The sequence below is a fragment of the Falco punctatus genome, assembly GCF_963210335.1.
Source record: "Falco punctatus genome assembly, chromosome: 4".
NCBI lineage: Eukaryota > Metazoa > Chordata > Aves > Falconiformes > Falconidae > Falco > Falco punctatus.
Window position 1 is genome coordinate 109148106 of NC_137583.1, and position 22509 is coordinate 109170614.

Sequence of the window (22509 nt, forward strand, 5' to 3'; positions counted from 1 at the left end):
TATAGTCTTGATGCATTTTGGAATTAATTTACCTTTAATTTACTTAATTCTTATGTCAGTAGATGCCATGAAATCTGCTTACAAGTTGGGTACACCATTTATGAAGTGAAAGTGGAAAAGGCAAAAATTTCAGAATGACATAGGCTTCTGCATTTTTCAGATGCTGTAAAAGCTATTAAACTGAAAGTTTCACTCTAGTATTCATCTTTATTAAAGAACAAGTTTACCTTTCATTGAGATAAACTTACAAATTTGAGTTATTTCTCTAGCCGGTTATTTTTAAAACCATATGTTAATTACCTCCAAACGTCTGAACGAAACAACATGAAGGGTTTTAGTAAAGTATTCAACTATAACCCATAGTAAGACTAGAGTAGGTTATTTAATACCTATATAATTGCGCGTTCTTGCAAGAGACCACTGAAATAGCTTTTATTTTACAATTCCAAGGCAAACTAACACTGTAACAATGGTCTATGCTATAACATCATGTTATCTCCAAATTTCCTGAAGTAATCAAAACAAGAAAATTCCTTTTTCCTAGGCTACAGGTAACTGGAAATAAGAGGCAGCTTTGATCTCCTGTTTATCTGAAACTTTGTCCTTCTGAAAATGTGGAAGTCTCTCAGAAAGTTCAACGAAGCAGGATGACTGTCTATTGTTTTGGGGCATCTGGAACTAGTGGGGAATACAGTGCTTTCCCAGCTTAACATTTTGTTTTTCCATTGCACCCTGAAGCTAGACAGTGCACTGCCAAGAGAAAACTAATTCAGCAGTATAAATTAAAAATAGGATTCTCATGACACAAACTGCATAAATATGTTGTACTTGTATAATTATTTTGCAGCAGTGATATGTCTCTGTTATGAAATCTTCCCAAATCGTGCAACATTTCTTATATGGCCAGTATGCTGAAGCAAGTAGAGATAAAATGATTAAAATTGTTATTGAAAAATGAATCAGTAATTTTTTTAGGGGTAGGTGTTGTCAACCATTTCTTTGTAACAGCCAATTATGCTTGGTTTATTTTTTCTTCAGAACAAACATAAGTAGATATTTTCAAGTATGACTTCAATAGTGTCAAAATCAAAACTGTAGTAAGACTGCAATTTTAAAAGCTTTCACAGATTGATGTTATCCTTGTGCAAGAGTCATAAAATCTTTCATTAACACTCCACTATTATCAATGCAGCTGAAAACAAGTACCTAAACTATGCTTTTAAATAAGACTCTGAAGCAAGTATTGGCTTTTCCTTAGTATTTGACAGAGGGGTGGTATCTTCAATAAAATTCTTATGACACTCAAAGCACCAAGGGCAGCAACTATCAAGTTTCTCAAATTCAGATGTCTAGCCTTCCAGAGAGCGTTAGGACAGAATAATCAGCTTTTGGGAATCCAGAACAGTAGTTGGTAGCAATCTATCCCCCAAAAAGGCCCAGCAGTTACAGCAGTTAATTACCACAAAATAACTACTAAGTTATTAGTAAAAATTGGTTATTAGAAAGACCAGCAGCCAAAAGTCATTGAAAAAGGTCTAACAGCCAGACCACCCAAGGAGATAAGGGATCCAAGACCATAAACCCATCAGTTTAAGGAAGAAATGAATTTAAATTACTCTAAACACATTTCTCACTTTATCAAAACGGACTTAAAATGATGCACAAAGATATGAAGAACAGATGTAGTCCTAACATACGCATTTGTAAGCAGGTAATCAGATGATCTAGAAATCTTCTCAGTTAATCAGCTCTTAGCCTTGTACAGAGGTCTGAATAGCAGCACATCCTTCCTCTTTCACACAGTCCTGCTCTCAGTTGTGCCTAACAGTCTGCTTAAGCTGAAATAATTGTTAAACTAAGACTCTTAAGGGTCTTCAAAATAACTTCTTCTAAAACAAATAAAACAGGGCTTACCAGCCATTTGTGCTTTTTCTCAGCTCCATTTATTTGAAGTATCCTTTAAGATAGCTATTACCACCTCTGAAAGGGATCTGCTCAGCAATTAGCCCTGGCTTGACAAATCACTTTGGTCTAATTTCCATTTATTTCTCCCACAGAACAAAAGACAGGGGCAACTACTGAGCACTTTGGCAGTGTGTCATATGGATACCCTTGTTCTCTATCCCAGTAAAGCTTGAATAAGAAAATGATCATTTATAATAAAGAACTTCCAAATATATTTGATCAGGTAAGCTACTGATAAGAAGTTTGATAAAATTACTTCATCTCCCAGATATTTGAGGAAAGAACAAGTACAGGGGGAAGAGCACGTGTTCCTTCTACAAACACCACTTATTATCAGGACATAATATATTTTGCCTGTAATAACCAGATGGTAACACAACAATGGTGAATCAGGGACGCTATGAGTTGTTTGGGGCATTCTTCACTGGGTTTGTTCATGCCCATCTGTGATGTGCCTGGTCCCTTGCCTTGACACCGAAACCAGGGGCAGAAGGCCCTTATGTAAACTGGGAAGAAATCCCTCCTGATTCTACGGAAGGAAAAAAACCTGTTCCAAGTGCTTAAATCATAGGGGAAAAAATGTGAAGTGGTTTAACTAACCTAACTTCTAGTGAAGCCATCAAAGCTGAGTATCTACAAAATCAGGCCCCTCAGAGTAGGAGAAATAATTTCATCAAAAGATACTGACCTGAATCCTTACCCTATGGGATACTAAGTAACTCCTGACTCTCAAGCTTTTCCTGATGGCTGCAAGTGCTCTCCTGAGTTCAAAAGGTCTCAAAAACCCAGAGAATTTAGCAAACAATGAATGAAAAGAGACCTGCAGCTAACTGAACAAGTTCACATGTCAGACAGCAATCATTACATTGTCTATTACTAGCAGGTGGTTAACCACCAATGTTTATTACTTCACAGCTACAAAACCACTTTGATTTCTCTGTAGGTGACCAGTGTTCTTTGTTAACAGCTATTAGAAGTTATTGCTATCAACCCAATGTCCATCACAGTTTTGTTTCATAACAAATAGACTAAAATACACATCTGTTGACCTTGATAGATCAGCTACACGAAATTCTTAATTTAATACTCATTCTAATTATTCTCAATTTCCTGCCTTATAAATTTTCTATTTGAATTATGCCAGTGATCAACACCCAGACAGTGCCTACTCATATGCAAACAAAAATGTAAAATCTACAGTCCTGATATTGTTTACAGTGCTGAGGATTCATGCTTACCAAAACCACTATAGGTTTAAAAAGGCCTATGTGTTTGACCATGCAAATTAGTCTCCAAAACTGCAACTTATTACAGAAGATGCTTACCTTACCATTTTACTCCTCCACTCAATATTTATTGCTTTATGTCTTGATCACAGGGACACTTGCATGTACGTGATTTTTGTGACATTGTTCACGACAGCAGCTTGGGTGGCATGAGTTTCCAGGATCATGGCCTTAAGCAGGAACAACTCCTCCTTTGCTGAGTCAACTCATAGTGAGCAAGTTCCTTTGATAAAATCAGAAAGACAGTGGAGAAATTAGAAGAACAGTAAACTGTGAAGTAGCTATGCTTGAAACAGGTGGATCAAATAGCAGATGTCTGATACCAAACCTTTATGTATTATTCAAAAGAATTACACGTTTTCATGAAATGGGTAACAGCAGCAGTTCCCCAAACCTCTAGAGTACAGGTCAACCACAGTCAACCTTGAAAACGTACGTACTATGGACTACCATGTGTCCACGTTACCTTTTTTTTTTTTTTAAGCGCAAAATCTACAATATCATTATTGCTCTGTGGTTCAGCGTCTCATGGCTATCCAAACTCTATTTACAAACTCTAGCTCTATGTGTTGAAGAGAAGGCTTCTACACATGATATTTTTCTGGAAAACAGAGTTTGTGCTTGTTTTGTTTTCCTCGATATAAACTAAATGGAGTGGATCAAGAAAAACATTGAATGAAGGCAAAACATCGGAAAAATATTAAAGTGAATGTGTAAGAAAATGACAAAAATAATGTCCAAGATAAAGCTTGTTCTCTCACCATGAATGAATAGGTTCTCTGATATACAGGACACCAGGAAGTAGCTCCAAGATTTTTCATGCTTCAAGCAAATAGGCAAGTACTCATCTTTCCCCTCACTAACCACCTTGCTGTGGTTTTGGGCTTTGCTATTCTCTGGCTCCCGCAGCACTGCCAGGAGCATCCCTGCCTGCACTGTAGCTAACAGAACAGGCAAGGGCTCTGCTTACTCTTAAGCACATGCTTACTTTTACAGAGATGAGAACAGCCTGGGACTTGTTACCCATCAGCAGGATCAGTGGACTCACTTATGACTGTACCATTAAGAGAGCCTTATGCAGATTTTGAGGATTTTTTGTCACGCTTTTGCTCAAAATCATTAATAATCATAATAATTTTTGCTCAAAATCATTAATAAATCACTAATAACTGTAGAACCGTATAAATATGAGGAAAAAAAGAGAGGATTATAAAACAGAAGTGGGAAAAAAAGCGCCTCCCTGACAAGCAATTTCTTTTTTTTTTCCCCCTTTTAATTTTAAATAAAGCTGTCTGTGAATTTGAGCCTAGGGAGACCTTCATTAAAATCAATTAATCAGTCAGGCTCTCTGCTGAATAGCTTTCTGGAGACAAGAAGTCAAAACAGGGTTTGGGAGCGAGGTGCGAGTGACTTCTGCAAACTCTCCCCTCAGGGCCGCAGCCTCACACCCCTGCCCCGCCTAAACGGGCATGTCGGCGGCCGCCGGGTGAAGGCGGGAAGGACCCGGCCCGCGGGCTGGAACCGGCTGCTCGGGGGGGCCGGAGCCCACCTAGCGGCGGGCGGGAAGACCCCGCTGCCCCCGAGGCCTGGCCGGCCGCAGGGCGCGCAGGTGCCCCGGGCCTCCGGCTCGTCAGCGGGCAGGTGAGGGCTGTGTCTGGCGGCCTCCGCTCCCCTCAGGGAAGGGGCGGCCGCCCCTCGGCTCGGCGGCCTCGGCGGGGACTGGTTGCTTCCCGCAGGGCGGCGGAGGTGACGGCCGCGTCAGGAGCCAGCCCGCCGGCCCCGGCACCTACCCCGGGAGCGGCTCCCCTCGCCTCGCCGGCCACTGCAGCAGCCCCCCACCCCGCCACCACAGGCTGAGGGGGAAAGTTAGCGGCGGGGCGCGCCCTCCGCCCCTCCCCACCCCCGCTCGGTGCCGGACGGCAGCTTCCGCCGCCCCCGCGGCGAGGAGGCGCGGGTGTCCCCCGGCGGCGGCGGGCGCGGAGGGCGGCCCGGGTGCCCTGCTCCTCCCGCTGCCGGCGGCCGCCGCCGGGGCAGCACAGCTGTTACAGAGCCGCGCTGGTCCCTCCTCCCAGCTGCGGCTGCCTCATCTCCCCCCACCCAGCCCGTCCCTCCCCTCCGCCGCTCCCGACGCTGCTGCTGCCGCCGCCGCCGCCGCGGCCGCCACCTCCTCCTCCTCCCCACCCCCACCCTCTCTCTTGCGCTCCCCATCTCTCTCTCTCCCCGTCCCGTTCCCCCCTGCCCCCGCCTCTCCCCGCCCTGCCGCCACCGGCCCTGGCAGAGCAGGCACCGCAGGGGGATCTCGATGTAACACCATGACAGGCATCGCCGCCGCCTCCTTCTTCTCCAACGCCTGCAGGTTCGGGGGCTGCGGGCTCCACTTCCCAACCCTGGCGGAGCTCATCGAGCACATCGAGGACAACCACATCGGTGAGTGCCCGGCGGGGCCGGGGCAGGGGCCGCGGCAGGGGCAGGCGAGGGCAAGGCAGGGCAGGGCGGGCGGTGGGGGCGCCCCGCAGCGGCGGGCGCGGGGGGCGTGGGGGCCGCGTGTGCGGCGGCGGCGGCGCGGCGTGAGGCGGGGTGGGGGGGGCACAAGGTGCAGCGGGAGCCGGGGCGCGGTGGCGGCCGCCCGGGGAGGGAGGGAGGTCGGCCGGCCGGTCGGCGGACGAGGAGCGGCAGGAGCGGTCCTGCAGGCGACGTGGAGCGCTCCTCGGGGAGGCGGCGTGCGGCGCGGCGGCGGCATGGGTGGGTGCGGGGGAGGCGTGCAGCCCGCCGGCCTGGCGAGGGGGAGTTAGTTTGCATTAGCAGGAGGGAGTGCAGAAGCCCGGAGGAGGCGGTGGAGCAGGGAGGAGGACGGGCACAGCACGCCGCCTGCTGCTTCCGCCCCGGCTCTGGCTGTCAGGGCTCCAGGGAGGGAGGGAGGGAGGGAGCCGCCGCCGCGGCAGCCATTCCGCTTCCTCCTCCTCCTCCTCCCGCCGCCGCCGCCGCCGCTGCGTCCTGTCAGCGCTGTTGCTAGGTGTGGTGGGGAGGACGGGTCGCTCTCCGGCCGCGCCGGCCGCCGCAGCGCTGGAGGCGCCTCTCGGCGGAGCGACGGCGTGAGGGAGGCCGGGGCCGGCGGCGCGGTGGGCGTGGAGGGAGGGCCCGGTGGCGGCGGGCGGGCGGGCGGGCGCAGCCCCGCCGGTGCAGCCCCCGGGGCCGGCCGGGCGGGAGGCGAAGGCGGCCGCGCGGCGACGCGCTGCCGTTACCCGCGGAGCCCAGGCCAGGCCACGGCGGGCGAGCCGGGCAGCGCCGCGCTGGATCATCACCTGTAGGCTCCCCCCCCCGCCGCCGCCGCCGCGCTACGGCCGCCGCCCCCCGCTCCCCTTAGCTGCCCGTCCCGCCAGGGGCGCGGGGGCGGGGACGCCGCCGGGCCTGCGGGTGGCGGGGCGATGAGTCGTCAGTGCCTTCCCGGCGAGGGCGCCTCATGGGCGGCGGGCGGGCGGGAGCGTGCGCAGGGGCCGCCGGGGCCGCCCCTCGGCAGAGCGGGCGGCGCCCAGGGGAGGAGGGGGCGGCGCGGCTCCCGGCCGGCCGCGGGCGCCAACTTTCCCTCTCCCCCTGCGGCGGGACCTGCCTGCCCGCGCCCGGCCGGGCCTGAGGCGTTCCTGGCGTGCGGGAGGGTCCGCCGGCCGGCACCGCGCCGCCCGCCCCGGCTGCGAGGGGGAGCGCCTGGGCGCTGCGCCGGGCACGGCACTGCCGCGGGGCCGCCGCCGCCCCGCACCTTGGCGCTCCGGCCTCCGCAGGTGCGCTGCCGCGGCTTCCCGGCGACTTCCCCTCCGAGGCGCCTCGGCTTTCTCTTTTTGCTAATAAAATGTAATGCTTAAACCGCCAAAATTTGAGCTACTTCTTTGAAGCAGACCGAGTTTTAAAATCGGGGGGGGAGAGGCAGAAGTTTTAAGTGCCCAGGGACTGGAGACTCCCGTGTTTCACTAGAGATACAAGGAAACGTGCTGCTGCAGCACCGTGCCTTGCAGTTTATTAAGTTTTAATAGGCGGGCCTGAATACCTGAAAAAAATGACTGAAGCTTAAATTGCAAGTGTAATGTTACATTAATGTAATGTTATAGGTCAGCGAGATGAAAGGTGTGGTTCTCATAATTATCACGATGCCTAGTATGAGGTAACAAAACCACACACCGCAAAACTCTGTAATTTATGACTCGACGTGGTGCAGGCATACTGTTGTGATATTGTTGGGGTTTTTGTGGATCTCAGATTCTTAGCTTTTCCTACACAGTGTGCCATGTGACGCCAGTAAAGCTGGGGGGGGGGGGGGGGGGGGGGACAGTTTCCCAAAATGAAAGCTCATAAGTCATCTAGTGTGGCCCTCAACTGGATTATCAGCCTTTAGGTGCCACAGCCCACAAGGTGTCAGAAAAGATATGGTCCAGCCCATGTGGTCTGTGCGTTGCTGTTTAATCCCCAGTCACCAGTTCTGAGACTTCTCTGCAGAGAGGAGCTGAAATACTGTAATTTCTTAATAATTGTGTATTCTACAGCCAGTATTCATTACTTTTTTTCTCACCTCGAAGTTAAAGTATTACAGATTGAACACACACATACATTTAGTTGAGTATGTCTTTGCCAAGACTTGCAGGACACACAACTGAAACTTTGCACGTACCGTGTCACACATGCAGCTGATTCAGTACAGGCTGGTGGAGAATGACATAAAGTCACTTATGTTTCATCTTTAATGTTTCACCTGAGTGTGATGGTAGGTTAAACTTGACCTGCTTGTGAATACAAGATGCAGCTGTGTTATGTTACTCACCTGTGTCAAATACTGGAGGAATCAGTAGGGGCTTACACTGGTGGCACTGGGTACGGATCTCAGTTCTCAGGTGGAGGCTGAGCTGTATGGTTTGGTGTGTGTGAGGGGGTACTGGCATAGCTGGAAGGATGAGAATCTACAAAAACTCACCAGAGAAGTTCAGCCAAAAGGTGGTTAACCTTTCCAAAAGCAGATGGGAAATAAAGGAGTAAATATCTGAATAGGAGCTCACGTTGGAATTACTTTCTGGGTAAGTCTGATGCAAGCAGCATCCAAATTTTGCTGTCATACAGGTCTAGAAATACGTGCTAATTTTTTTGCTTTAAAAATGGACTGTGTTTTTTGGCATATAGAGCAAAGAGTAAAATACCATATAAAGATGTATATTGCTTTGGACATTCTGTGTGTGTGCTGCAGGAGTAATGAAAACTTGAGTTAATGTATTCCATTATTAGCTTAAACTGAAGTGGGTGAGTGCTGGGCAGGTGGTGTTACAGTGCAGATAATAAACTTGATGCTGCAAATAACTCCGGTGGGAAGGTGTGTATGGCATGGGCTCTTGATGATCTGGTTGCTGCAATGCTTCTGCTCTGCCACATTTCACGGGATGGGTTGGTAATCATTCACTTCATCAGTGGAGTGCTGGTAAGAACTTCATCATTTTTCAGAGCCGTATTGTGTCTCTGAAAAAGTGGCAACAAATACTTACCAAGGGATGTTTTTTTGGTCAACCTTGCAAGTAAGGCTCAATATAAGGCATTCTGGGGACAGAACATAATTGGTTTCTTAAGGATTCTGTAGTTGCTCGTCTTACGCATAACATACACTCTTGAATAATCATATGGTAATGAAATAATTCAGTGTACAGGTGTTTTTTTCTCTTAAATTGTAGTGGCCACCAAAAAGTATCGGTGCAGATAACTTTGGGAGAGTTGTGCCCATTGGATTAAGTATTTAACTCTGGGGTGGTGCTATGCATTATCGGCTGCTTTCTGGGGTTGGTGTTTATGTATTGAAGACTTGGAAGAATTAGGCTAGCTCGGGAGCGGTGCTCTGGTGTCTTCTGTAATGCCCTACTGGTGTCTTCTGCAGTGAGACCTCCTTCTGCAGTCTCTTTTAGTCTGTAGCAATACTATCAAACAGTGTATTCACACCTTCTGTGGCTCACAGCTGAAAAGAGACTTTGTTATTTAAAACTGCTGATTAGTAAATGCTGCTCTGTGAGCTTTTTCTTCCAGCATGTTGTCCAAGCAACCTAAAATGCTGTTACCTTCTCTGCGAGTGTGCCGAGAAGAGAGGCTGTTTGTTAGGCCATCTCGATGCCTCTTGGTTTTAGCTGCTCTGATCCCTTGTGGGTAGATTGGTTGACTTTTCTGATGTTTCTAGTCTGGGAGCAAAAGGCCTAATTTACTGCTGTTTGCCAGATTCACACTGTAAAATGGAATGGACTTCATCCAGGCAATTCCCCGTAGTAGTGTCAAGAGAGGAGAAAAAAAAAAACCAACACACCACAAAACCCTCTAAACCCAAAACCCAACCCTGAACTGCTGAGTATTCAGCTGCGCCAACATGGCAAATTTTACTGCATTTCTGCAGTCCTGGCTGTGTCTTCAGCTGTGTGTTAAGAACAGCACCTCTGGTTGCATGGAGTGTTTCTGAAATGACATTTAAGTTTAAACGTGGTATAAGTAATCTTCTGGGGCATTTCCAGCTGTTCATAGAGGTCCAGGGGGGTCACATGCTTTTGATTCTTTGATTTCTGGGTTTTGGGGGGGGCTTCCCCCCACTCCAGTTTGATTCTTCCTCAATCTACCCATAGCTGAACTGCATCCTTTAGAGTGTGTGTGTGTGGGGCGAGTAGCTCCTTAAAGCTAGTTGCCAATACAAAGTTTACTCTGATGCTGAAGAGCCAATATTTAAACTGAATCTCTTAATCAGATTTTGGTGACATCAGTTTCTTCATTTTAACTTTTGCTTTGTATTTATAGTTGAAGAATATTTTCAATCACATGTGCAGGTGAGGTGGTTGCTTCTATGAGCCCGTATGGGTTCACTTGGTTCATGAGTACTGATATGCCGTGTGCATCTGTGTAGCTGTAAGGCTGTTGTGAGCAGTCCTGCTTCTCATGAGATTCATCGAGCATTTGAGGAAATGGGTGTGAATGAGATGAGTATTGGAACATACAGTGGTGGACCCAGAGATGGAATAGTGGATAGGGAGAGATACAAAAGATAAATCTGAAGACGCTGCTATGTTAGTGGAAATAGTCTGTTAATGGTATTGCACTGAAACTGCTAGAAGAATTTGAAGGGAAAAAACCCCCCAAACCATCTGCTTGTACAGTAATTATACAAACTGAGATGATCTACTGTTGCTGAGTATCTCATCATAACTTTGTAAGAACTCCCAGTGCTGGATAGCTTCCAGCGAGGTATTTGTGTAGTATTGGTGTTGGAACTGGGAGCTGTGATGCTTCTCGTCAAAGTTGACTTGATTCCCAAATATTAGGATGGGTCCTGCAACAAAACAGTACTTGCCGTGGGAGCAGAGGCAGCTGCTTTTCTAAGTGGTAGGATTAGCAGAAAAATAAAACTTCTTCAATAGAAGAACAGTTGCAGAAGACAGACCAAATGAAATACTACCCATTGGGAAAGTTCAGGTCATATCGAGCAGGAAGGAGGCTTATGAAATTCTGTGTTTGATGGTAACTTTGACATTTGCTACCCTTCAGTGCCTTCAATTCTTATTTAATAGTAGACAGTCAAGGGGCCGGGTCGCACAGCAAAGAGCTCAAGTGGTTTAATAAACCATTGCTGAATGCATGCAGGTTGCTTAAAGTTGGCCCTTTCGGTATTTTCTCGGTGATGCTAGTAACCCTCGTGCCGTGTCCTTGCTTTGATAATAAAAGGAGTTGAATTTACAGGCTGGCTGTGAGCACATGCAAAAATGGCATTCGGTGTTGCTAACAAGCGTGCCTCGCTCCCCTCTCCTGTGTTGCCCAAACTTCCACCAGCAGCACGTTGGATAAAGTGCAGGATGACGTAGATCACGATTCTATATTGGAGCCCACAGTATGTTGTGTAAAACAAACATAAAAAAAATGCAACCCTTTTATGTTGCCAAAGGTGAGGATGAGGGGCTACACACCAGCATTTACGGTCTGCCCAGCAAACTTAAGTCTGTGTGAAAGGTGTTGTTTGCTTGAAGCTGAGCCCTTCAGGAGAGTGTGAATCTTGTTTAAGTGGTTACTGTCATGTAACTTTCTTTTAGCGTTTGCTCAATGTGTAATTTAACATGAGACTGGCTGTTTTAATTGAAGAGGTGATAGATCCTAACCCAAGGCTTTTTACACTGGGAATGATGTGGCAAGTAGGTGTATGGCGTGCTTTGTTCCGTGTCTGGAAATGGGAGGGCGGACCCGAGCTCAGTTGCCAGTAATGCACATGAACGCGTGGCCTTGCAAAATAAATGAACAGTTACATGTGTTTACCTCAGCAGTGGTACTAATTATGTTCATGGAAAGCAGCTTTCTGCATTTCTGGTTACATTTATCTGAAGTTCATCCACAGTACTTCTACATCTGCGACTTTTGTTATTTATTGAAAATGCATTTCAGAGTCATGTGGAAGGATGTATGTTCCAAGGGTGTTAGTTACTCGCTTTGCAAGTTCATCTTGTGAGAAAGGCTCTTCTATTTCAGGAAGGCTTTCCCATCAAATAGTCTTTTTTGACTAACAGTTCCAATCGGCACTTTCTTCCCCCGCTTGTAATCTCGAGCAGAGCAGGTTTTTGGATTATTTTCCAGTTCCAAGTGTGGTTTCCTTTGCTCTTCAGTTTTGAATTTAAATTGTGGTAAAATATAAGTGCAACATTTATAAAAACATTCTAGGTTATATTAATCGCATGATGGTAAATGGAATTGCCATTAAACTTTAACTAAAACACGATTTTTGATACTTCTGTGAAGTGAAATCTGTTCTTGTTCTGAGGTCACCAAGTACATCGAGGCTAAGGCATGAAGTTTTTTAATGGCATAAAGCTTGAGTGGTGTATTTTCTAGGAAGAAAGTGCTGAAAACAAAATCTGTGAACATGCTGCAAACTGTTTTTTCCTTTATAAGAGTGAAGGCCTCACATAAAGCTAGTAGGGATCTTTCCTTTCTCCTTCCCGGGCTTGAGTAGCTTTGGGTGAGGCCCATTGCAGGGCTGCATCCCTACCACTGGCAGAGATTGCAGCTCCTGTGCACCAACAGGCCTACAGAGATACAAGTCAGAAAAACTGAAAAAACATCAGGTAACTTGTGGCAGAAGGTTTAGACTTCACTTGTGTGGGGCATACTCACCTTTGTGGGGGAAACTTATAGTGATGATAATTATCATGCGTATTCTTCTGGGTGTGAGAGGATGTTTTTGTAGCTAACCTGCAGTCCATACAAGAATTGTAAAATAATTAGGTGGCCGCCAGTCAGATAATCTTTTTTTCACTTCATTATTTCATGGGGAATGTGAAAAGACCAGGAATTGTATAAGTAAAAATAATTTGAGGAAGAGGTGATGCTGGGAGACGAAGGAACAGATCTGTTCAGTCTGTAGACTTATCTTACCTACTGTTCCTTCCTCTTATGTAATATAATGCAAGTACAAACAAGTAATCAGAAATATTTTGTGTCAAGCTGCAGAACACTTTAATGCAAAAGAAATAAACAGTGAAGGCCAGCTGCTTCCAGTGTACTCTTTATGTTGCTCCTGAGTGTGCTTTTTTTGTTTATTTATAGATATATTTTTTTTAATATGCTTTTTTTCACTGGGAATTAGTTTTATTTGTCTCTAGTAAGCACCGGTAATTCAAAATTTGGATGATAAATGTCTAAGTAAATAGCGGCTATATACACTTTGCAAAAGGCAGAGACAGAAATTTTAGTGTTAATTTGAAACAGTGGCAATTAGAGAATTGATTTGATAAATCAGCTGTGTTTAACAAAAAAAAAAAGTCCTTGGTTTTGAGGGACTGTCTCAGTGAATAATTTCACAATTAAAATTAAACCACCAATTCCTGTTACTCAGTGTCTAATTCTATCTTGGGACTTTTGGAAATGCTTTCAGGGGACTAGATGTGATTTATTACACTTTTCTTTAGTAAAGAGAAGCTGGAGCAATATTCTGATCTGTAGAAGTATTATTCCAGTTTATGGTTGAATTATTTTTCTTTGCTATTACTATTTGTGTTCTTACCCTGAATTCTTAGGAGGCTCCTTCTTAACTTTGTGCCATAATAAACAAGGGGAATGGATTTCTTCACCAGGGATGCTGATGACACCGTGGTGCTGTTGGTGTCTCTGATGAGTGCCCAGGATGGAGTGTGTTACTACTGTGCAGTTTCATTTAAGATACTGTAATTCATTGAAGAATTAATTTGACTTAAGTACAGGTGTTAGTTATATCTTTTTGATGTTCCAACTTGTGTTAAAAAGGATGGAGTAGACATAAAAGAAATTTAGCAGTTTAAGGGGAAAAAATGAGTGGATTTTGAAGCCAGGCTAGTCAGTTCTCTATGGCCAAAAAGATTAGAATTTAATTGTGCATGAATTTGGAAGCATTTCTTCTGATTTTGAGAAAGATTTCACTGCATGCTAATAGAGGCCATCTTATTTTTTAAGTTTTCTGTGAAAAGCGGACTGCTTTCATTTTGAAATGTTGGCATTGCTGAAACGGCTCCAACAAAATTATTTATTTATTATTATTTTAATTTAAGAAATATTTGGACACTTATGAGATTTCCCTCTCCCCTCCCCCCACCCAAGACCTCTTTGTCAAACTTGAGTAAGTTGCAAATGTTTCTGTTCCTTCTGGAAATTAATTTTTTCCCCCAGCTTATTTTAACAGATAGTAAAAATTCTTTGACTAAAAATTGAACTGCTGAATATCCAGGTATGCTGTGGAAAGGAGAGATAGTTGTAAAGTATCACATCTTCAGCAGTGTGTACTGTAGTCACCGTCTTACTTTCTGGGAATTACCCCAATAGAAGCAAGTGGAACTGTAACCCAGAAACCGGGAGGTGGTTTAAGATTTAAGGTGGGTTAAGGATTTAAGATGCAAGAGATCATGCTACATAAGATTGGCGTGGGCCCATGAATGTGGACCGAGCCCATCATGTGGTAGATGACAGTGGCATTCAGTGAATAACACTATGCCATTACTTCAGTTATTTTGATGCGGTCCTGCTGTGTGTCATCAGTGTGTGTGTGCATTAGCGTTATGGGAGTGACCTCACAATTCATTTAAAGCCTTCATGTAGGCATAAGATGCTTGACTGCAGGTGAAAGCTGCACACTGAATTACTGCGGTCTACCCTTGCTTACTTTGTCTTCAGATCCAAGTACTGATGTCAATCCAAGTAAATTTGGTGACAAACTTGTAGGGAAACCCTGACAGTTCATATGTTTTTCTAGCAGTCTGTTGGAGAAGTGTTGCAACTTCTCTACTTGCTGTTCAGTAGAGAAGTGTCTGCTACCTCACAGGCATCATTGATGGTTGTACTGGGTTAAACTGGGTGATGTGAGAGTTGTTAAGGTCCCAGTTTTGATGGGGGGTGGGGGGGAGTGAACCACTCTTATCTCTCTCAGTTTGTGGCCAGGGAGCTGGTTTATCCTGTTTAGCTCTTGGGATGCCTGCAGAGCCTTCCTACTGAGGCATCAAATCTTCATTATCTGACTATATTTTTTTTTTTTAATAGAGGGAGGGGAAAGATAAGTGGAATTCTAAGGAAAACCCCAAATAACTGCTTTTTCCCATAAATTTGTTTGGGCCATACTGCAAGAGCTTCCTGACTCACTCAATGAGTATGCTAATGTGAAAAAGATGAATTTGTGGAAGAGGAGCAAAAAATCTCCACAGCAGCAACAGCACAGAAAGGGGAAGAGGCTCAGGAGTATGCTGCTTCGTGCGCCCAGGCTGGCAGTTACTCATCCAAATGTGGAGTACCGTGGATGTGGCAGGGTGGACCAGGCGTTGACAACTTCATTGACAGTAACAAAGCCACTAAAGATTGCTTAGAACTACTATGATATTTGGAAGGAAAAGGAAAGCTGAAAGATGTTTACAATAAAATCCTATGGTTGCGCAGCCTTCCAGGGAGGAACTAGGATGATCTGGGGTCCTTTACTATAGTTGTAAGTGCTCTGTGCTCCTGGGAAGACATGGGGCAAGGTAGTAGTGTGATGACTCTGAAGGGTGGGAAGATAATGTTATGTAGGGTTTTTTTTGTGTGCACTTTCATTTCACATGACTGTGGTAGAGGGTCTTCCTTATCCCAGGCTCAGTGTAAGCACTTGGTATGCTTCAGAGAAACTTTCTAGCTGTGTTGTAGGACTCTTGCCACGCAGCCCTAGCATTGGTAATAATTGCATTTTCCTTACACTTCTGAAAATCTCTTAAATTGATTACATACTCCTGAAGTATGTAAATGCTCTTTCAGATGGGAAATGCTGGCACTATAGCTGTTATCAGTCCTTGTGCTTTATCTTCAGCAGCCCTGCTTAACAGTGGTTCCAGATTTTGGTCTCAGTCCTAGGGCAGCTATCCAGGGAGTTAGCTACCTGTACCTAATGTCTTCTTCTTGTTTCAGCTATCCAGAATAACCCCTTTCTTGCTGGCAAGTTTTTTTGAGAGGATGCAAGAACCTGCCTTCAGAACAGATCAAATACCCCATCTTTGCTGACAGTTACCTTGGGGCAATTACCTGGGGTTCTTGCTAGACCCGATTCAGTGAGGAGATAAAGTCTATGTTGGATACTGTGATGTGGAACATAGTTATATGCCAGGGAGCTTTAGTGGCTTGCTCAACCTGCTTCTAGAGCCAGGGTAAATATCAAGAGCTGGCTCAGGTATGTGACAATAATTGGATGCCCAAGATGGGGAAAAGGTATTTGTTGCTGTTACCTTATGTGGATATTTTTGGTTGCATTCTTGTATTTTAATTCTAAGTGGTTGGATTTTAACTATTAAAAAAAAAAAAAAGGAGGTTTTGACCAACGTTTACCTGATGAATTTTAGTTCTGCAGCAGTTTTCATACTTGAGTTAGAAATCATCATGCAAGATATGGGCAAGGTATACTGTATCTGCTCTTGCTATACCTGAACTGTACATGTGGCCTCAAATGCATTTCAAATAGTGAAACAAATATAATAAAAATGAACATTAATTTATAAGCTTAATGAATATTCTGGAGATATATTGGGTTAATTGATAGCTGCATTTTTTTTTTCCTCAGTGGCAACCCAACTTTTTCCTTTTTTTCTTTTTTAAATAAAAAGTGTGCTTCCTGTAGCAGTTACACCCTAATTCTGCATTATTCCACTGACTTCTGAAGTGTGGGTGTACAGCTAATGCCCCTTCTGTCCTTGCAAACAGCACAGTGTGCCAGCCGCACGATTGCTTACTACCACCAGGTATTCTGGAAACAAAGTAATGCCTCTTTCCTGATCCTGCCTGTATGGAAGCCATAGTATTTGCATCTGGAAACAAAGTTCCCTTGCTCCAGCTCCCAAACCCTAAGGAAAGGAGTGGAGTGTTGCCTGCAACGATGTAAGTGGCTGCTAAAGATAGCTGGTACCTTGTGAATTCAAGACTGGGCCCAAACACATAATTTTGCAATTGCTTCTTCTGTAGTAGCAGGTGTGCATAAATATTGAAGGTGTGTTAGTATTTGTTCATAATCTCTGCTGGTGTTGCGTGGATAGAACAATGGCATGGAACTGCGTATACAGTTTTCTAGAAAGGATTGTTAACTTATGTCTTGTAATTTAAAATTTATTATGCAGTCATTGTATTCCATTAGACATGTTATATTGATAATTGGGAACAATAATTCATGCTGATCTTTCTGTATGTATAATTTTAAAATATTAATTGTAATTGAAGGCCAAGTGAGTATTTCTTTCAGAAGCCTGCAGTGATGCAGGTGGTTAGGATAAGAAGTGAGAACTGAAAAGAGGTAGTTAGAGCTCAGATACTTAGTTTTGGCAAATTGACACAAGGCGGTACACTGAAGAGGTAAGAAGAAAATAAACCTTCCAGTGTCTGTATTTTGGGAAGACACATGTGTGGGATTAGTCATCCTTTCATGACTGCAAAACCAATATACAAACTGGGGGGTGGAATTAAATATTTGTTTCTCATCTGTGTTGACCTGTGGAACAAAGATGGACGTTTATCTCTCTCTTTCTTCTGTTCTGTCCTAGCTTTGCTTCCTAAACCAGGAAAATCCAGCTCTCCTCATCACCTGCTGTCTTTCTTCTGATCTGCCAAGCTCTGACTGGTGGTGGAAGGAAGGGGATTATGAATTCCATACCTACCCATTACTGTCCATGGAGGAAACTGCTCTGGTGGTGTTTAGCTTTTGATCAGCAGTTATGTTCAGCAGAGTGTTCTGCTACACATACACATAGATCCACAGATCACAGACTTTGGTTCTGGGTACCCCAAAGCGGTTTTTCCTTTGCATGATAAGTTTTCACCTAGAAAGGTGTTACACGTGCATTCTGTGGTAGAGTTGGTGGTACCTGCTTTAGGCTTTTTAGGGAAATCAGAAATTTCCTACTGTTCTGTTACTGCTTTAATAAAAAAAAAAAAAAAAAACAACAAAACTCCAGCTGGTGTGTGTGCTTACCTACTGCTGACCTGTCTGACTGTTCGTTCTGTTCTCTTCTGTTGCTCCACAGATGAGTGGTTTGTTGGAGCCTTTCTATCAGGCTGCTGCTGCTGCTCCTCTGTCCTGGAATCACTGAACCGCTTCACCCTGTAAAATCTCAAAGTCTTCTTTTGTTGTAAATGCTGGTTGGTCTAATTTATTTATTTTTGATGCCTTGTAGGGCAGGTGTGGCTTAGAAACAGGACACTTAACACAGGCATAACAGTATGTACTGTACTCGTGTTGTTAGGGCCCATGTCAGTACATTAACCATATAGATACAGAAGGTGCCTTTCTCATCTTCATGTGTGCGTTATGTTTGGCTTTCAAACTGAAGAACTAATGCAGTTTCAGGGTTGAGGTGACTTGGATCTGCACATACTGGTTCCATTCTTTACTGATGTCTGGTATCTTTTTACTGATGTCTGGTATCTTTTTCCTAATGCTCACTGTCTGTCTTCTAGAGAAAACAAAGCAGCAGGGTATAGCGAGGAGTAAAGATGAAGAAAAGTTGAAGCAAGGAAGGAAGGGAGTTTGTGAAAGACAAAGGATTCTGTCTTTTTTTTAATGAGCTCTTTAACAGGAGGTCTTGGTTGGAGTTTTTGAATTTCAGAAGCTAGGCAGAGTTACCTGTCTGAACAAAAACATTTTTTTTCTTGCTAGCCAGAGACATCCCTAATTCAGGAGCAAGTATACAGGCCACCTACTTTCTCCTGACTCACTTTGGGGTTGGATGTTTGGGTTGTTAATGCAGTCTGCTTGTACTTGATGAGATTGAGCTCTTAGTGGATGCCAAAAGTATCCTGAGTACACTGCCCACAAAATCCTTACCTAATTTATCTTGAAAACCTCTCTTGTTCATATTAACTAAACACCTCCTCCTATCAGATAATTTCTGTAGGTTATTGTGGCTACCTTTTCACACTGTCTCAATTTCTCTTAGTATTTTGAATTACCCTTCTCTGCAGGTGACTGTGGTGGTGCTGTTTTTTAACTCATTTTATGTAGTTCTGTATAGAGGCAGCTCCATAATGGTCTGTATGTAGATAACTCCCCTCCATATTTTCATTTTGAAGCAGACTACATACCTGAGACTTGAAATTTTTTGCTTGGCTTTGCTGCTCAGGATGCTGAGAACCATATGTGCTATCCAAAGGGCAGTGTTCAAAACGCTGGCTCCAGTTACTGTGCTGAAGCACTCCTGGTGAAGAAATAAGCAATCTCCTACTTGATAGGATGTATCCTCTTCCTGCTCTTCCAAGAGTACAGTACACTTTCTCTTAAGGTCAGTTTTAAAGCCATCCTGTTTGGAGTCCTTGTATTTGTTAAATGTTGGGCTGCTGGCCCATCCCTTGTAAACAAGCATTGTTTTGTTGCTGCTGTAGTAGAACTGCTTTTTTTATTATTCTTTTTTTGTTTGTTTGTTTTATTTCTCCTCCTTCCCCTTTCTCCTTCCAGTGGTTCCACAGCAGAACAGATCTTTTCTCAAGATCATAAAGGCCTTCCCCTCTGGGTACCCTTTAGTTGCTTCCTACCTGGTTGTGGTGGATAGGTGGCTTAGTAAAACAAACTTTTTAATAATACCTCCTCTGGTAAGCAGTCTGCAGCTAATTTTGAGACTGTTTATGTGGACCTCCTTTCCCAGCCTGTACACTGATTTACTCATCATGAGCTCATTGCAGCTTCCCACCTTCGAACCTCTGGACTTAAGCAGCTGCACATCTTGCATGATGGAAGTTTTTACAATCCAGTAGGCAGGGCTAATGTCAAGCACTCAAGAAAGCAAAGTTGTTGGTTTGTTGTTTCCACCCCCCACCCCCCCAACTTTTTCCGAAGAGCAAAACATAAACATCAAGTTCATTACGAGAAGGTTTCACATTTGTGTTTGGGTAGATACAAATCTGATTTGGATTCCTTTTCAAGCTAGACTTCTATCTCACAAGCATCTGAGACAGCAAATGCAGTGCACCAGGTTGAACTGCTCTGTATTGTGAGTTTTGAGCCCCAGAGCATCTTACAACATGGCACATGAAATCTGCTTCTCTTGCTATCCTTCTTGCGCGGTGGAATATAGTGTGTTGTTGATCATTGGGCAGATGAAGCCTCACAGTCCTCCTGTCTCCTTGCTCTCTCCTAGTTGATGCTGTGTTGTCATGGATTTGCAGTAGGATGTGGAAAGATTGCTACAAAAAAAAACAGCTAGTGAGTAATCGTGCCCTAAGCAGTATGAATTTACCTGGGCAGACAGCATACTGCCACTTCTAGTTGAGCACATACCCATGTGAGTTCAACAAAACAGGAGCTTGACCATATGGTATCTGATAGACTGTCACATGCTGGCGGACACTGAGACCCATGTACTCTTCGGTGCCTCCACTTGCACCGGTGTTTGCTGGGCTGTGCATCCCGGAGAAAAGTGCAACTGTGATACTGTTCTGTTTGTAACACTTTGACTGTCGTACATCCATAGATACACTCTTGAGTTTTCTTCACTTTGAGAGGGGAGAACTGGTGAATTGGAGGATGACACCAGGTACCCTAATTTTTGCATAATCAACGTAGGATACTTTTCTAGAGGGGTTGTTATTTAGGAAGTGCTGAGCTCTTCACCCTCTGAAAACTGATGGTCTTCTGTGGTGTCTCTTTTCGATATGGAGTGCGTTTTTAAAATTGACGTACGTGCTTTAGTTGAACAAAGCTGATCAATTGTTACATGGAAAAACTGTAGTACTTACACTGACTAAACTGAGCTTGGCTGCTCTTCCTACCTGGTGGCCTGAGAAAAACCATGGTAGCAAGAGGTAATCTGTATAGAGGCAGCTCCATCTTCCCTTCTTGGATGCTGTTTCTGGGGCTGGCACAGGGGAAAGCACAGAGCTGTTTCTGTGCTGTAGAAACGCAGTGCTCTCAAATCAAATCTAGTCATCTGATGGACTTTGTTTAGTAGGAACTTGTTTAGCTGTAATTTTGTTTCTGTTGCTTAGGATGTGTTGTAATATGAAAGACATCCAGTAATGATGATGTGACCTTATGAGAATGGCTTGAATAACACATTGGCTGGCTTGGGGAGATGTGGACTTTAGCAGATATCTTGGTTGGAGGAGAACACAGAAAAGCCTGCATGTTTGCCTGCCTCAAAAATGTAGTAATAATGAAGTGTGTTGTTAAGTGCATGTTTGTCAGCTGTGTTCAAGTGCTCAGATAACCGCAGTGCTGGTCACAGTTTAAGGAGTTAGATAAATAGTATAGTGGCTTGCAGTGTTTCAGTGTCTGTGTGGGGCTTCAATTTGAGGATTGCTTGTGGGTGTTTCTTGAGAAGGAGCAAGTTCCTACACGTTTTGTGATCTGTGGGTCTCTTGCTGAGTGAGTGTGTGTGTGTGTGTGGCTGGCTGGTTTTTTTTTTTTCTTTTCAGCATATATCCAGTATTCCCAAAGAACTGAACATGCCAAAGATGACTGCTACAAATCATCAATGCCCTACTATTCCGTAGGGATTTCTGCATCATTTCTGACTTCCATCATTTCTTCTCTGCACCCAGCTTTAAAGTTAGTTGACTGAGGATTGGAAGTTCTGTATTTTTCTTTGCCATTTCCCACAGCTTTAGCTGACTACAGGTGAGCAGATAAAGCATTGCCATATGCAAACGCTTTTCTCTGTATATATATGGATCACAGAGGAAACACATCTGTTTATTAAATACAGCGTAGAAGTGGAATTCACATGTTTTTGTTTTTATGTAACTGTGAACTAGCATTACTGGTGCAGATTGTGTCTAGTGGGGTGAGAGAAATAGCAAAGCCTGTTGCAAAGCAGGTTGGAATAATATCCAAACTACTTTTGTTTACACAGTGCTAAAAGGTCTGGAGATTTATAAGATTTGCGTTGCTTGTTTTGCCATCTGATCTCCTCCTTCGTGTCTGTTCCATTTGGTGTAATAGATCTCAAACTTTTGCTTCAGCAGTAATATTGTAGAAGAGAAAAGAATAAAATGCCAACTCTGTGTGGGGGTGGTGGGTTCTTTTTTGAGGGTGTGGAAGGGCTTTTTTGTTTGATTTTTTTTTTTTTTTTTTTTTTTTTTTTTTGAAAGCTGTGCCACTTTTCCCTTTCTTGTGAAGTCTTTCAACTAATCTTAAATTTGGTGGAAATCCTAATTCTCAGCTTTCCTACATCTGGCCATGTCACTGTAGAAGTGAAAACATTGTTCCGGATCTTGGTCTGATTCAGGAGCATTCACCTTGATGAGATCCACCTAGGCGGGAGGAGGAGGGGAATACTCTATTACAGAAGAAAATGCTTGAGCTCCTCACAAGTAAAGTAAACATACCTTGCACTTAAGCAGGAAAAGGGTTGGTGGATGACAATGGTAGGATTATAGTTCAGTTGATTGACTGTAATAATAAATATTAATGTTTGGCAGTGTGTCTCTTTCATTTAGAAGTGACTGCAAGGATTACATGGCTCAGCAAATGAGAGGAGGAGAACCAACCTGGGAAGGTGGAACCAGTCTTGGACTGGTGGCAGGGCTGGGTCTTCTCCTTACAGGAATTGTGAGGTGCCAGAGAGGTGCATGCGCAGGAAAGATTTGTGTACCGAGGATGTAAAGAGGTAATTTGCACCTCTCAAAAGCAAAACCTTTGGATGATCCCTGACACTTTTGGATTGCACATGGATGTTTTCTCTGCTGAAAAGATCCCAGTGAGCATATCAGGAGACACAGGGTCATAAATAAGCCTATACATAAATATATAAAAACAAACATA

The 22509-nt window shown here is 44.4% G+C and overlaps 2 protein-coding genes across 2 annotated transcripts in view; one reads left to right on the top strand and one right to left on the bottom strand.

Moving 5' to 3' along the window:
• Positions 1 to 5243, bottom strand: part of CREB5 (cAMP responsive element binding protein 5) — a 338565-nt gene extending 333322 nt beyond the window's left edge. The window contains exon 1 of the mRNA XM_080386500.1: positions 3291 to 5243. The gene's annotated coding sequence lies outside the window, so the exon portion shown is untranslated. The remainder of the gene's footprint in view (positions 1 to 3290) is intronic.
• A 59-nt stretch (positions 5244 to 5302) lies between these two features.
• Positions 5303 to 22509, top strand: part of JAZF1 (JAZF zinc finger 1) — a 195502-nt gene continuing 178295 nt past the window's right edge. Inside the window, exon 1 of the mRNA XM_080386506.1 lies at positions 5303 to 5678. Within this exon, the coding sequence (XP_080242632.1) occupies positions 5564 to 5678 (115 nt within the window). The 5' untranslated portion in view covers positions 5303 to 5563. The remainder of the gene's footprint in view (positions 5679 to 22509) is intronic.